The 17,658-nt window shown below is 37.1% G+C and overlaps 1 protein-coding gene across 2 annotated transcripts in view; it reads right to left on the bottom strand.

The window, feature by feature from the left end:
- ctnna2 (catenin (cadherin-associated protein), alpha 2) overlaps positions 1-17,658 on the bottom strand; it is a 293,925-nt gene that overhangs the window by 41,159 nt on the left and 235,108 nt on the right. For both annotated transcript variants that reach the window (XM_017405479.3, XM_017405486.3), the window contains exon 10: positions 1,351-1,443. In XM_017405479.3, coding sequence (XP_017260968.1) covers positions 1,351-1,443 — 93 coding nt within the window. The remainder of the gene's footprint in view (positions 1-1,350; positions 1,444-17,658) is intronic.

Below are 17,658 nucleotides of genomic sequence, written 5' to 3'. Positions count from 1 at the left end.
TGTATAGAGGGAATGCTGACAGCATGGATGGCAGCTTAGGATATTTATAGAACTATTCTTTTTTTCAGCTCTGCAATAATTCTTGGTACTAACACTGCTCAGAACTACAATTTGTGAACTGACTAGAGTTTGACAAATGTATGTGTTGTATATGTTGGTTTAAAACAAAGAAACAAGCTACCCAACCTTAAATTTGTCACACTTGTGTGAACACAATCATCAGACTGTTGAATTTGTTCTTTCCATGGAACTTTCTGTCAATAAGTGCTACAGTTACCAGTTATTTATTATTTGATTGGCTGTCGAGCTGCGGGCGGGCAGGTATTATCTAATAAGAGGCTGTGGCAACACTTGTGCATTGCAAATAAACAAGGAGCCCAGCCTGATTGAGATCGTGTTAGCAAAGTAATCTGGTTTAGCCTGTGTCTGCATCTATTTGTTAACATAAATGATACAACGAGCTCTGCGCACAGTTGGCAGTATGAAATCAGGAGTAACTCACTGACTCTGTGGGGTGACTAGTGGGGCATCAATAAGCACAGTGGCTGAGCTCATCAGGATTCAAGTAAGACTAATTTTGTTTCATGTTCCTAGACATGATAGCAATCAGTCTATGCTGTGGCCCGGTGGTGGGAGAGATAGCAAAAAGGCTTAGCAAGTGATCCCAAAACCACATAAATAATGTATTGGTATTACTAAAACGATAACACCAAATATCACTCTAGACACAGCAGTTGTTGAATTAGTATATTTAGTGTTTTGTGCATCCAAAAATAAGAGGCCTGGTTTAAACTGACTCAGAACAGATGGGGAGGAAAAAACAAAACAAAACAAAAAAACCTCTCTTTGTAATATTTTCTTTTTGTTCCTCTTTCCCCAGTCACAAAGTCTGTGCCTATTATGTTTTTTAATCTGTCTCTGCTGAGCATGGCTGAGGGGCACCGAGAGACGATTCCTCCCAAAGTTTTCTAAGTTAGTGGGTTTCAGTGGGTTTATATAGCGGAACGTTCACATTGAAGTTTGAATTTTAAGTTTAGCCTCCCTTCTCCATTTCTCTTTTCTGTTACGGTGTTCTGTCCCATGTGAATAAAGTCTACCGTTAACCTTGGAAATAAACGATCAATTTTACCATCCTCCTTTGTCTGCACTCTGAGAAACGGTGCTACAAGTGCCTCCTACGCATTATTTATAGCATTTCCTCAGATTCTGTAAAATTTCTTTTTTTTCCCTCCCCCTACCATTTCAAACCATTCCTATTTATAAAAGAGAAGTTCAAAGATATTCATTTGAGATGAGCTGAGAAGGGTTAATGACCAAAACATGTTAATTGTTGTATTTTTAAGTGCTCACCTGTGGACATAGGCTGTCAATTTGGGTGGCTGCCATTCGTACCAACTTCACACCCTCTTCATTGTTGGAAATGGAGCAAGCCAGGTTAGCCACCTAAAGAATGCAAACAACAACAACAACAACGACAAAACATTAATGCTTATAACTAAGATCTGGATGGTGAAAATTTTGTTTTTACCCCAGGAGGCACTGAGAAATTTGGAATATCTTTTCATTCCAAGTTGTTGGTAATTGCTAGTTTTTTTTCTGCCATGAAACATAAAATATATTTTTATATGTATAGCAAATTACAGCTAAAGGTAACAAAATATCAATCATTTGAGTAAAACCAGTGAACTCGTAGACAGTTCAAAAGAAGGAAAAAAAACTTTACATAAAACAGAACTCTTCAGTTAAAGCAGTCTGTAAGCTGGAGAAATTGTGTCTTTAATTTCTTAGAACTAATGGTTGATATCAACATAAAAATGTTACATACAATATTGTACTGGAAAAAAGAGTATGTTCAATAAATAATAATAAGCACAAGGTCTTTTAATTTGAAATGCAATTTGAAGCATTTGTGAGTAATAACCTGATATATTAAGCCTTGAAAGAAATCAAAAAAGAGCACATCATTTCTTTTTATTATTTGAGTTAAAAATGACACAGACAATGTCAGATGCTGCAGTAAAACAACTACAGGTTGCTTGAAACCCTCACTGTTCTGGCTCCAAGGCACTATCTTTACAGAATGAACACAGTTGTGAGCTGACTAGTAATTCCAAGATTTTGGACACACAAGATAGGTCAGTAGTTGTTAAGGTCACAACTGTAATCAGCATCACTTAGAGGGAGCACCTGAGCAATGTTCTATGGTGAGGAGATTTTGCTTGAAGCAAAGGTTGCACCAAAAATAGGTAAAAAAAAAAAGTTGTCTTCACCTGACACTTGTATTTAAATGTACCAGTGCATTATATACTTAAGAAGGCTGTTTGTGACAACTGTGACACGAGATATGCGCTTATGTGGGAGGTGTGGATTACATGTAGAACATTTTTTGTGACTTAAAGTCAAAATTATTGCCTTTGACATTAAGCACAAATGCTTGTTCAGATATGTTACTCGATCCAATAAAATGAGAGTTGAACGATTCTTCCTTTCCACTTTTGTTGAACTGATAGCTCAGATCTGTTGAGGTGATGTAGAAATGCTATGAGCAGTTATTATTTTACCTGTTGTTTACCTGATGTAGGCTCTCTGAAAAGTTAACAGCTACTTCAAGCGGGGCAAAGACCAAAGGGGACTCATGCTGTCTTAACCGAACACCAGTTTTGAATTTTATTGTAGTTTATGCGCACAGCATTTTATTATTCTAAAACTGCCATATTTTTTTGCATTGCCCAGTTATTCCAGCAACAGTGTTATATTTGCAGATTAAGTGCCTCAGACTTTACACAAAGTGCAACAGCAACTGTAGCTGCTTCTGCATCTATTTACACTTGCAAATAACCATAGAATTCAATACAAATGTAATACAAACTTGACGGCAGTGAAAAGATTTATAGCACAGCAATGCACATAGACCACTTTTAAATGTATAGGATTGGAGTTCCTTTTTTTTTTTTTTTTTTCTTCAAATAAAGGATTCTGCAATACCTGTATGAGATTCCAAGTTTTTGTGTGGAGACATTTATTGAAATGGTGGGATTTTTTTTACCTAAATGAAATAAATGAACACTCCTGTCACACACATAATGTTTCAGACTCATTCATTACAGGGTCAATTTAATGGCAATCTGTGTCAGGAATGTTTGCGATACAGTAGAGAGTAATTTCACAAGTTAAGATGTAACCTTCAGCTGGCGAAAAAAAAAAAAAGAAAAAAGAAAAGATAATTGGATTCATTGAGGTCCAAAATGACCAGGTTCAAGGAATGTCTATAGTGGAAGCTGAACTTATTAAGATAACATTTCCAGCATGGTTCTGATGAATGATTTGTGTGGTTAAGTCATTCTGGGACTTTGGTGGTGCAGATAGGACTCTTTATAACATAATTAAGGTGTTAGAAGTATTTTATATATAAATAAAAATAAAAAAAAATCTTGGTTTGACTGTCTGTTTTATGTCAAGGTACACTTAACATAGATAACATGTCTAATCTGACACAACTCTTAGAAAAACACATGTAGCACATTATCACAGCTAATTTTTAAATACTTTAATGAGATAATTTAGTTACGTGAAACGAATACAGCAGCTAGCACTCCTAACTGATTAATCACACTTGAGGAAATGTGAAGAGTCTGTTGTGCGCTGCAAAGTACTGTACGAACTGGTTGAGTAAAATTACAAAGGTGGAAAACATTAGAGGTGTAAAATATTCAAAACCAGAACAACTACATCTTTCAGTCTTTATGTCAGGAACATACACACATCCTGCTGCTGTCCCTCATGAAGTCACCACATTTCTCCACAGTGTCACTGTCACTCACAGCTAATTTTCATAACTTTAAACTCTTCATAATCCAATCCCAGTCCCAAACAAATCAGATTGCAGGATGAGCCCTGGCTTTGAAACTGAACTAAATAGACACATGCCTGTTGGCAGCAAAAGGTGCCAGTCTGTGTTAGCACTTCTAGTGCTCACATGTCACTGTTTGAGAGAAGCTGAAGTAAATCAAATTTGTTTTAGAGGACTCTTGCTTAGAGCTCTGTCTCTTTACTCATGACAGCAATGAGCACATTGATGGATTACAGTCCTTTATGCGAAGCATGGTGTGTATGAGTTTAAAGTGGCATGTGTGAGAGAGTGAAAGGCAGAGTGTGATTGGACTTAGCGTCACATAAACCTGAGTGGCTGTTTGCAGATGTTTGAGAACCATACAAAGCTTATTTACATATTTCCATGCTTTCAGTTACTGTTTTACGTTTGTGTAGGCGAACCACACATTTTCTGCAAATATATTAAATATTGAACTTGTTGCAAGTTTCTTTTTGTCTTTGCAAAGTAAAATGTAAAGTAATGAGGTAAAAATGAGTGGGCAATTGAAACTGAAAGTATTGTTTGTTTATTTTTACTTCAGTGGACTACATCTGGTAGACTATTTTCCTGATCCTTGCTAGAAAAAGAAAAAAAATGTTGAAACAGTATAAGTGATATCCTCTTGCGTCTATTCTCCAGTGTAATACATGCGAGATGATAAATGAACATATTTCCATTTGTGATGCAATATTTTATTTTCCTGTGCAACTTTGTGTAATTTTTATCTACTGAACCTGAAATCACAGAGGATTTTCATTGGGAAAGTATTTATGTCATTTGTTATACCTCTACGAAGGAGCATGCTTCCAAGAAAGACACAAGAGCTACACTTTTTTCCATTCAGAATTCCCTCATATTAGAGTCGAAATGCACTCCTCAATCAACAGAAATCATGTTTTTCTTCTATGACTTTATTCACTTAAACACTTTTCTATCTCTAGCTCTGCTTAGCCCTCTGACTGCTGCAGAGTCTCATGTGAGACAAAGGGGCAGAGGGCTCTCTGAAAGCTGGAAACATGCCCAACAGGCCCACTCCCACTCCCTGTTACCCAACACAGAGAGCAAGGCCAGGGCCAACAATGCAAAATCCAGCCACAACTACTAATTGCAATTATCTAAGGAGAACTTTCTCCTTTGGGTGTTTATCTATTTATTTTTCCTAAAGAGTGGTGGGAAAAACCAAAACAGAAGGTCTGAGACTAATGCTGATATGGTCAAAGATGTTGGAGCAGAGTAAGAAATTCAAAGAGGCAAATGGATGAGTGTGTGTGTGTGTTTGTTTCTGTGTATGTGTGGGAGAGAGATCCCTGCTGAATGGCCATTCTTCATTTTAGCCTAGAACAAAGAACTATCGATTCTGTCCTTTAGCTCTGCCTTGGATAATCACTTCAATTCTAATTTGATGAAGGTTTCCATGGCAGTTGGAGAGATGGACATTCTCATGTAAGCTATTTAAATCACTGAAATTAAGCTGAGTAACTGGAAGTAGCTCAGATAGTAATAGTTTTTCTTTTTTTTATATTACTTTAGCAAAGACCACTTCTAATATATTGTCAGGAAGAACACATGATGGTAACACATTAAATAATGTCAAGGCAAAGCCTCTTCCCTGCAGTTTAGCCTAAAATTCCTTTCACAAACCTATTCACTTCAAGTCTGAGATGCCTTTTTCCTGTCTCTGTATGATTTTATGTCATGAATCAGGTAGCATGAGATGCTGAAGTCAACCTGCTGCTGCTATGCCTTTGATCCAGCAAGGGAGGTAGTCACAGAGTCAAGTTGACACATACGCATAAAGTGGGCAGCTCAAGCAGTGCTCCACTCCATTCAATGCTGCTACTGCAACTTTCTGCTCTGTGATGGTGGCTTCATTTGTGTAAGCACAAATCGTCATGGGTTGTAGCTGGCTTGGTTGATACATTTCTGAATGATGGAAAGCAGTTTAAAAGTGGGTTCCTCCTTGTGGCCATATTACAGAACAATTCTGTCAAAAGGCCTTGACAGGATGCACAGCTCCCATTTTGTTGACTTTTATGTAACCTCAATCTTTCTCCATTTTGTCAAGATAGTCTTTTTAATCATGACATTTCCAACACCAAACTCCTAAAAGCAGAACTAGTTCTACCTATCTATCACAAATGGCTAACAGTGCTCAGGTTAGCCACGTTCCTGGGCATAACAGCTTAAGTTGAGACAAATACAAAAAGTGGACTTCAACTGCAGAAGACAGTAAGAAATGTCTTCAATGAGAATAACATCTTAAGTTACTATATGTGATATCAGACAGAAGTACTTTATTAAATTAAACCTCTGGTGTCTTGATATTTACTTGTAGCTGGGATGGTGCTTGTGAGGAGTTTATTTACATGCCATAAAATGCACCATTTCATCCATTTTAAATGTGCAAAATCATCACAATCATGCATCTTGTTTTCCCTCCCTCTCCCCTGTTAACACACACTTAACCATACAGTAAATAAATCAGTCTGTCAAAATAGAAGGAACGGAACATGTGACAGGGGAATACAGTATGCAGAATGTGAAACAATTACATGCCAGCCCTCACAGGAGTACTTCTATTTGTTTTAGTCACGAGTCATCAGCTCCAAGTAATGATAACTTAACACACATATTGTACCTACTGTGGGAGACAGAAACAGGTCGAGGTGCATGACATTAGGCAACACAAGCCATGGAGATTGTGTGAAGTTTGAAACTATTGGGGATACCAAGCAGCAGGACTCAATGACCTGCTGCGACTGACTATAAACCACGCCTTTGAAAATCAATCCTTATTAAAGAGTGAAGTGCATATTGCCTCCAGAGGAATACCCACCGGGCTTGCAACAACATCAAAGCAATGCCAAACCTTGTGGCATATTAAAAGTGTGAAATAAGAGGAACAAAGGCAATGGATATTCCACCATGTTCAGCATAATATTTGTTGTAATGCTTGTTTTGCACTTGGCTCTAGCTCTGATGAAACATATGCTTGACTTTTATAGTTCTATTTTTACATTTCTAATTTAAAAAAACAAAACAAAACAAAAAAACAATCTAACATAAGATATCTGTTTAAAAACACAAACAAACAAACAAAACAAAAAAAACAGTTCCTTTGTTGAGTGACACTAGTGTGTTCATGCTGTCTGGTAGGAAATTTATTCCAAATCAGTCAGAACAAAAATAGCTATTTACCTTCCCCTCTATGGTGAGGCTACATGATGTGTTAGTCACTTTGATTACAAAGAGCTGTTTAAATTCTCCCTCTGCTACCTTTGTCTGTCCACAACAAAAAGACAAAGTGGACCTAAATTGCGAACGACGCTAATGCACTTAGGAGTTCTCGCTACACTTCTTAAGTCAGAATGGAAATGAGTTTAAGTCACTGTTTACAAAGTGACTGTTTACAAAGTGACATGTTCAGAATACTATCCTACTCTCTTTCACAAACCATCTCCTTGGCAGACTTCTGGTTCAGTGTGCAAAAGCTGATTGCACAGCATGTCAGTTCTATTTGTAATGTGGATTTAATGCAAGTTTTGGATGCTAAATCTTTGTGCCCTTTAACAAAAGCCCAAACAAAGTCTTTACCCACTAGTGAAGTATTAGGAATACACTTCTGCATCTTATATCACAAGAAAAAGAAATAAACAGAAAGGGATTAATAAACAATAAAGTAACATTAAAAAATGAAACACAAAAGAAAACACTATTTCTATTTATCATTACAAGAAAAATCCCCAGAAGTCTTTTATTCCCTGATGCTAAATTGTAACTGGCCAAGGTTAAGACACTCACAATGACCCCTTGATGGCAACATGGAAGTTCAATGACCCAATTCTATACGGTCAATGACTCCTTAACAAAGCTGCTACTAGGTCAGCAAAAGCAATTGTTCAGGTCCCCTGTGACCAAACCTTTACAACTGGAACATTTAACAGAGGTGGAGATGCACAATGGGGTACAGTAGCAGCTATGGAAATGAAACTGTTCGATCTGAAACAAACTGATAATAGCTACATGCCGTGACTTTCTTTCAGTGAAAAACGGATTGCCACGTTAAGTACCCTACAGTGTATTTAAAGTTTTCCTCTGAGCATTATAGGCTCGTCCTTTGACAGCACTGTTTTTAATAGTGTCACTGAGTTCATCTTTTTCCTATTTATGTTCACAAAGACAAAAAAGGAAAAAGTTCAGACGTTGCATTAATGTTTAGTCCTTTCACTTTTTCATCATTAGTGTTTACAGGGTATGTATAGGATTTTCAGAAAACAAACATTCAGAAATTCTCTTTTATGTTACGTTGAACTTGACAGTGCCATAAACAGAAAAGTAAATGATGAATCATCAAACACTCAGTAATCATGAGAACATGCTAAAATAGAAAAAAAGGGAAACAAATATATAAATATATTTAATGGAAAAAAAAGTACAAGAAAAAAAAAAAAGCAGAATACAGGCACAGACAAACAATACAGAAGATTCTGTGGATGTTTCATAAATTTTAAAGTACAACTCATGGACAGAGTTGCATTTTCAAATTTGAGCAGAACTATTCCTGTTGTTTTCAATCAAACAGTGTTATGCATGGCCAAATATCATTGTATTGCAGCATGAAACAATGCAGACGAAACCTTGATTAGACCCATACGATACACACTTTGGCAACATGACAGTTTTTTATACTCTTGGAAAAAAGAACAGCATTGCACAGGAGGCAGGGCGTGACACAAAAAGATTTACTGTAGTGGACTGTAACACTGTTAACAGCACATCGAGGACAACAACAAGTCTACCAACCTATCTTCTTTTGTTTTGGTATAACACTGCATGCATATGTATTTACACTATTTATCAGTAAGTGAAAAGTGACACATAGACACGGCTAAATACTGCGAGGCAGCAAATCGGCTTGCTTTGAAGTTCCAGCAGAATTACCTGCTTTATTTACATAATCACTCATTTGGAGATTTAAGATAATAAGTGTACAAACGGAAAAAAAAAAAAAATCAAAAAATAAATTTTTAAGTATTTATATAAAACAACTATTAATCAGCTTTTAAATAACTAATAGTATTTTAAAGACATTCAAAGGAAGCACAGCCTGTATGCTCTTTTAAATAATTCTGTATCTAAGGAGAAACTTTGTTTATAATAACTCACATATAAGAGCATGGATCTTTTTGACAGATAAATAAAATAAAATAAAATAAAATAAATGAAATTAATTTGTTTCCTCTGTAATGATTTTATTTTATTTGTTTTAGTGGGATTTTCAGTCAAAGCTGTGGCTGGATGCAGCAAAAAGCAGCATAGCCATCACAATCACATCCCAGTCTCCCTGACAACCATGACTGAGCTTGCATGAAAGGCTGACAGTGTGATTTACAGTGGTCGTTTCTCTGGTCCATGGCTAAGGTTTGAGAATTCCTGCTAAGACCATGGCTGGCTTCTCAATAAATATGATAATATGCTGCAAGCTCCTGAGGATGTGAAGCAGCTCTGCTAGCTGGGAGAGGTTAGAATCAAACACGGAGGTGGTGGTGGGGGGTGTGTGGAGGTGACAGCGTGGTTAAAACCCACACAGACAAATGCACATGCCTGCAGACTTACGCAGCTGCTTCGGTTGGAAGGCGAATGGAGGCACCTGATGTAATACAAAAGAATATTCTAGCAATCTTGCCGCAACAGGCTTGTTCATTCCTTTAAAAATGTCAAGGACCAATGGGGTTTTTATGTGACCACATGCACAGAGAGCTCGAAAATGTGATTCATATTTACAGTGAAATTTGAATGCCTACGTGAAGGCCCTAAGAGGAGGGAATTGGCACCCAGAGATAAATATTCACAATGTAAAATTTTATTGAGCTCAACAAGGGACAGAGACAGGTAATTGAAAGCAATATAAACAAATCAAATCTTGTGCCAGGACATGCTGTAGAGGAGTGTCTTACTGTTCAGCTCCAGTTCAAAGTCCTGGATATTGGATTATCTTGTTCACATGGCTGTGAATGACACAGCATTAAAAAGAGAAGAAGGGAGAGGGGAACAAATGGCTGACTCACTTTGCCCAAGGCGCAGAACAACTGCCGTATTTACACTTTGAATTGGACCTGATGTCTCCCTGCTTTACTGTGCTTAAGTCTTGAGGAGCAAAAGGCAGGACAGACTGATCTCATCTCCTTTTACTATGGGTACTTAGGATTAGGGTGCTCGGTACAACATACAGAAAAAAAATAGTTGGCTACAATTGTGAGTACAGCAGTTTGCTAATCTGATACTCTCTTTTGCCTTTTGGTCAAGTTGGTACTATAGTCACAGTCTGCCTCTCTCACAGGTCTTTTCCACTCCCACCCAAAAACACAACTAAGCTAGTTTCAGCTGAAATATTGATTTCTCTTTGCTTGGCCCTTATATCTCCCACCCACCCTCCTTTTCAAGGAGTGCTGGCCAAGCAGTCGGGCTTGGCACCAAAACATAATTATGAAAATGTACCTCTAGGTTGTTTCTTTTAATCTATCTGTACATTCCACAGTCCCTCTGCATCAGAAGCTATTTCAGGGGAATTAAAATGTTGAACCCAGTGTGCTGTAAAAGAATGGTTTACTTTTTGGTGGCACCAGATCAGTTGCTGTCAACACTTTATATAGGGCAACATCACCTCTTTAGCCAAATATATATATATATATACCTCTATGTGCACTATATACTTTCAGGAGACATGGTTACATTTATCTACAAATGCAACATTTCAGAGCTTTCTAGTTTCTAGTATACACTGGCATCAGAACAAAGGGTACAGAGTAAGACAGGATCTGCTGGTCACTCAATATTACAGTTCAATGAGCAGTGAAACCCAGATGATGTTACCAAAATCCTGCCAGTTCTCAAGATATTCAAATGTGCAGCATATAAGTGTGATACAGCACACAATATCTAAGGAGCTCATCACTCATGATGACAGCATCAGGTTTCCCTTATATATTGGCTAAATATTAATTTGTTTGATCAAGGGAAATAATGGTAAGTGGTATGTGTTGTCATCATTGTATGTACCCATACAACGACGGAACTCGTTCTCTGCCTTTAACCCATCACACATGTGAGATACACACAAATGGAGCAGTGGGCAGCTATTTAAGTGCCAGGGGAGCAGTTAGGGATTGGGTGTTTTGCTCAAGGACACCACAACATATGAGAGTAGCAGGGAATCAAAACAGTGACATTCTGGTCCAAAGACAGCGGCCCTACCACTGGGCCAAAAGAATGTTCTCATTTAAACTTTTACAGATTGGGGATATAGCACCTAATTTTAAATAAGACCTGATTTTTAGTTGATCCAAGTGATCTATAACACCATAGTCCAATCCCAGACAAAATGTGAACACAGGAAGACCTTGACATTTCTCCACATCACATCCCTATGCCTTCTCACATCTATCTTAGGCACAAGAAAAGCATGATTAGTTCTGTTGGATAATAGATGCACACAGTGGGAAAGGTCACCGGTTGTCATTCCTTAATGCCTCAACCTTTAAATTGGGGGACAGCTGAAAAGAGATTATGATTCATAAGGATCAATAATTACTCATTCTATAGCATGAACATATATAGCATGATAAAAAATGTACACATTAGTCCAGCAGTTCATTTCTTGTAGTGAAAGTTATCCTTCAAAAGGAAAAAAAAAACAATGACTACAGTGGATAACTTTTACAAATGTCACAAAAATGTTTTTACCTAAGGAAAAATTATCCTTTTTTTTCAGTTGTGTAAAAATAAAATATGAGGCTCTCAGAAAGTCAAGATGCATTAGAGAGACTTATTTATTCTTTTTGGGTTCAGGATATCTTAACCTGCCTGTGGAAATGTCACAATGATTCCTGTGTTTTTAAATGAAGGACTGTGTGATTATCTCCAAGATGAAAATAAAGTGTGAAGATGTGAAAGGCTATCAGGATAATGGCTGCAAGCAGAATGAAAAGCACAATTAAAAGAATCACAATCAAAATCAGTCCCCCTACATTATTGTTTAATAATTAGCACTTTTTTTAACACTTTATGTAGGCTGATGTTTTATAAGTGCCGTTTCTGTGCTGACATTCTGCACATTTCAGCACATTCTGGCTTTAGTGTAGCTACAGAAATAAATAAATTAATAACTCAAAAGGCATTCAAAAGTAAGAGTCAAATATGCCGTTTTGTTGTTTTTCACAATTCGTCCCCTTGTTATGAGAAAAAGCTTTATTACAGCACTTCATATATGCCTATATTGAGTGGCATTAAAGTGAAGAACATCACTGTATACATATCTCTCTTTTTTTTCATTGTCATTATGAAGACAAATGTTCTGAAGGCAGATTGTTAGTGCCAGTTAGCATATATGTTTATTGTGGGAACTAATTAAATTTTAAATACAACTGTGTTAAATTGGCATACCTTCTGGAAAGGGAGTATTGCCAAAGGAAAAGTCAATTGAAAAGACAACAAATACAACACATTCATAACAAGATAACAAACAGATGTCTTTAGGGGTGTATTCACACCAGGAAAGTCCTTTGGTCTGCTTGTTTGGTCCAGACGAAAAGTGGACTTTATTTTTTTCGTTTGGTGCGGTTTGCATTCACATTGTGCTTTTTTGTAGGCGGACTATAATTTATAAACAAAGCCACATGGGTGACGGTCATTGCTCCCATTGGACAGAAAGACGGGGACAGCGGTTGGAGCAGCGGACCGAGATCACCTCAAAAAGCGGGTCTCGGTCCGGTTGTTTGATCCGCACCAGAGTTCTCATGACTGTATTCACACCTGCACAAAAAGTCCGGACCAATGCTGGAAACGAACTCTGCTTCCATTAAAGTGGACCAAATGTGTCAGGTTTGAGTACGACCTAAAACAATTATTTTAGCTACAGAACTTAAAGCATCAGATCAAACTTTTTGCCTGGACTATTGCCACAAATCCCAAGGTATCTGAGTTATAGATGCTTTCCTTGCATTATGATTACAAAGTATGTGTGTACATGTCTACTATGACTATTGTTCCTTGAGAGGTGTCATCAAAACACCCTTTAGTACACAATATTTACTTTACCAAGTAAACTTAAGTCGTTAAGCTAGGGCTATCAGGTAACAATCTCAATTTTTTTTCCACAGTAGAACTGAGAACATATTGAACATGTCAGACATTTTCACAGCTGCAATGTAAAAGGTTTTCTTGCTTTACAGTGTAATTGGTCAGACTGTTTACTTTCAACTGTTTACTTAGACAAACAAAATGAACCTGAAGGAACCTGAACTGGCAGTCTTTGTAGAACTTGTTCACATTTTTTTAAAAGGTCATTTGTCAACCAGTTGTGTGAGTCTCAACACGGATATTTAAAGGTGACAGTAACACATTTTGTATGTCTTCCCTATTCAAACACATACTTATAGATAACCTAACATTTCTTTTTACAGACTGTGAAATAATCTCAGTTTTCTTCCCACTGCTCAGATAAAAGCTATGACCTATTCTCACATGGAGCAATTTTCTAAGCACTGCTGGTCAGTCAATAAACTGACACTATATAGAAAGGTGAGTAAAGTCCCATGACTTAAGTCTCTGGTCAAGTCATATAAACTCTGATAAAATATCTGTGGTCAAGCTCAAAGAACTCTTCCACACCTTAAATCTTCAATGACCTTTAGCACAAAACAGACTAGACAAATTCAGAAAAAAACAGAAAACTTTCTTTATTAAAAAACAAAAAATCCATAAAATGAATGCTCGCTAACGCATCAGAAAGTTTAGTACACTATACCCTAAATGCAACACTATCCGTGCCCTTATTCCTTGTTTCACTTTTTAGTTAAAGCAACAAGAAACACCTCACATGAGCCCCACCGTATCCACCCTGAAACACTGCTTATCCAAAATGGTCCTTTTTTTGTTTCTAAAAATATCCTTGTAAACACGTCACTGTTACTAAAAATCTTTTCATCCACACGGACACAGAAAATGACTCAAAATGTTGTAGTAACCACCATGCCAGGTCTGTATGTGGCACTGTAACGCTGCTTCTCTGCTCACTGAAGTAATACAGTACACAAAGAATATGCTGTAGTTGAGAAACTAGCATCTGAAGCACAAACTCTATCATTATTGTTGTAGATGCTTCTGTCATGGTTGGGATCATAAATTATATTAGAGGTGTTTCAATGACATCAATGATTTTAAAAGGTTGAGTTGGGGCTGTCCAAACAAACATAAAAGTGTGCCATATAACTCTGAAACGTGGTTTCTAAAAATACTGTTCAGAAGCTAATCTAATGCCATTTTTGTGTAAAAGCAAGGGTAAACTTATTTAAAAAGATCTACCTTTGCATAATCAAAAAAAAAAAACTTTCCCATCTAAACTGAACATTAGTCTCTAAACCTAAATCCCTGCACGTTCTGATTACCAGTGCTGACTGCCCCACTGCAAATAACAGCTACATCTTTAACATTTATAAAGCTGTCACTGAAAAATTTATGAGCAACAATGTGTCACTTAGAGGTGCCAAGCAACCATACAGATAATCATATCAGTTCAGTAGTTCTGTAAATTCATGTTTGTTTGCTAACTTGAAGGTACAAAGTTTCAAAGTATGTGAAACACACAAATTTACACAAAAATCCTGTTTTTATCTCATGCTGATTACTCATCAGAACTCGTTGTACATGTAAAGATAAAAAGCACTGCCACCCAGATGACACAGAGTTATTGGCTGTAAAAAAATAGCAAAAAGGTTTGGAAATGTTTTGTCATGGTGACCATTGTTTGCACTGTTGTGTTCAACTCTTCACAAGCTTTCCCCTCATTACTTCCCCACAAAATGACAAGAACTAAATATCAATCTGAATGTGTTGATATAAATTTATATGCTGTAGAAAAAGCTGTGAAGTTGCGCTTTAAGAACATATGGGAAGAAGTTCATTTAGAGGCAATCATAAAAAAATGTATGACTTAATGAAGAGTTAATGATTGTTTGAAAGGCAGTTGTATGTTTTTGAAAGCAGGAATGTAATTACACTAATAAATAAATATTTACAAATTTAACAAAATTTTAATGACCCATTTAATTTGCTGTATAAGGAAGAGCTTTCAGATTGTGCCATACAGTGCATCATCAAAAAAATGCATTTATTTATACCAACACTCCACAAGGCCAAAGCAAATAACTTTATTTTAGTGTTTTGAAAATGTATATAAATTTATTATGAATACATAAAAACTGATAATTTCTTGAATGGGAGACAGGCCAGGATAATGAGGATGACGCAGGAAAATATAGAGGACTCCTGAGACAAATCCTCCTACAGAGTGCCCAGAATTTTAAACTGAACGAGGGCTAACATTTCAAAATGACATCCAGATGAAACACAGTAGCAAAGAAACACAGGAGTGGCTTCAGGAAAACTCTAAGTGAAAGCACCGTAGTGATTCAGTCAGATTACAGTGGAAAACTATAAAACATTGTGTGAACTGACACTCTTTACTGAATTTGAACAATTCTGTCAAGAAGAATTTATTCTGGCAATGTAAACTTAACACATTTTTAGTTAAAGATTTGTTTTTTTCTAAAAGTATATATGTCTATAGTCTATGGAAGAGCCCAATGATTATACAAAATCAGCAAAAAGAGAGAAAAAAAGACACAGGCATGTGGGTGGGGGGTGGGGCAGCGTTAACTGCTACATCATCTTTCATCTACAGCAGAGCTGCATCCTCTCCCTCATCTTCTCCTCTCCCTACCCAACCAAAAGTGTAGCTAACCTCTGGAGAGAGGACGGATGGCTCCTTCTGCTCCATTAATCTAATGACAATGCTCCACGACTAGGACCAGCTTAGTAGGCATTGCTCATCTTTGTTGGCTTCTCTTTCACCTATCATGCCATCTTTTCCATGAATGCAACAGGGGCAAGGACAGCAGGGGAGTCAGAGACAGAAAAATAAAGAGGCTGAGCGGGGCCATACAATGGAGAGAGAATTTTAAGTTGGTGTCTATGGTTACAGAGGAGATCCCAGACTTGCACTAATGCGAGGTGTGATGAAGTGTTTAACACAAAAATGGGAAAATAAGAGTTAAAACAAGTCATTTTAGAGATTTACTCCCTCATATCCTGTGTCTATAATGATGAGTGTTTGATAAAGATTTATAAAGCCGGATGATGCAACAGAGTTAATGCAGATAAAGTTAGTGTTTAAATCTCAAAATGCAGTATGACCTGTTGTTAAAGACCCATGTAGGCTACACAGAAATCCCTTGAACTATTACTAGTGTGCTTGGAAAGCGTATAAGCCCCGAACAGGCCATCCTCTTGTCTTTTTATGCAATAACAAACAAAACAGTTCTTCAACGTTTCACAGTTCCACTGGAACCCTCTCTTTGCTGTGACTGCATAACTCTATATCACACTGTGAATGTGAGAATATTTACATAATTACTGCTTTCCTGACAAAGAATGCACAAAGCTGCAATCTAATTTTGCAGCAGAGAATTCTGAACAGGCAACTGGTGCTTTCTACACAGACCAATAAATCATAGCTCCTTGTGTTTACAGTTAAGCTATGATGCCACTTGAACTGTAATCTATGCTTTGGGTGACTGTGATGTGCTTTCAGTTCAGCCCTGTCTGGAGCGTAGAAACATCCCCTTCCAGCTGACACCTCAGGGAATGTCCCCACGCTGCGGTGTATGTGTTGGTTGTCGATGTTCGCAAGGAACACAGACTGTGTGTATGTTAGCCTAGCGTTGAGTAGAAGAGATGTCTGCTTCAGCCAAACCTCTGGGGAAATAGCGACCACAAGTTGGCTGTCAAAAAGCGGTGCTGGTTGCCTAGAATAGCACAGGGTCAAAGTGGAAAAATAGGCCTCCCACAGAACAAGAGCAGACACAACTTTCTATCCTAAATGTGTGACACTGCAAGTCAAGCTAACTGCCAAGCATTCAAACTCACATCAAGAGTTAATGTAACAGATCTGTTCAAGTGTGACACTGCCCTATAAACACAAAGTGGCTTAGATTAAAATGCCTGATATGATAAAATACATATACTTGCTGCAGTTTTCCACACTTAACAAAGCTCACATTATGAAGCAGATTATGCAAGTACATTGAGAACAACAACCTCACTGAATACCAAATTTTGCATTTTTGAGCATTTAGACATCCAGCATTTACAATTAGTCAAAAGCTGGATCTTAAAAAAAGTTAAGCTGTTTAAGGGAATTCCATTTTGATTCCTCTTACAATCGTAAATGTCGGGCTATTTTGGCGTTCTTGTGGGGTAAATCTTACCAATTTAATGGCTTATGTTTGATTGAATGTTCCTCTGCCTCGTAATCAAAGGAATGGTGGTTACCATGGTGACAAGAAAGAAAGATTTTGTTACTGACTAAACAAAAAGAAGTATAGAACATAATTTGCTAGTCTGAAAGACAGGTAAAGATTAAGAGTTTGTACATTCCTATGTCATTTGTTACTGCAGGTGTAATTAGTAAGTGGTGAATAACAGCAGAAGATCACAGTTTGTTTGTAGTTGTTGACATCGCTGAAGTCAGTGATAAAAAAAATAAAAATACATCACAGACTAAAGACATCTTACATCTTGAAGCAAAATTAATTTGATTAAGAAAAAAAAAGGACAATGTTTTATAACTGTGCATGACTGTAAAAATGTACAAATTACTTTTTAATCATCAAATAATACAATAAGAAATGACAGATATTGATTGTCAACATATGTTGGGAAGTGTTTGA

Source organism: Kryptolebias marmoratus, linkage group LG3, assembly GCF_001649575.2.
Source record: "Kryptolebias marmoratus isolate JLee-2015 linkage group LG3, ASM164957v2, whole genome shotgun sequence".
NCBI lineage: Eukaryota > Metazoa > Chordata > Actinopteri > Cyprinodontiformes > Rivulidae > Kryptolebias > Kryptolebias marmoratus.
This window is presented reverse-complemented; position numbering and strand designations above follow the sequence as displayed.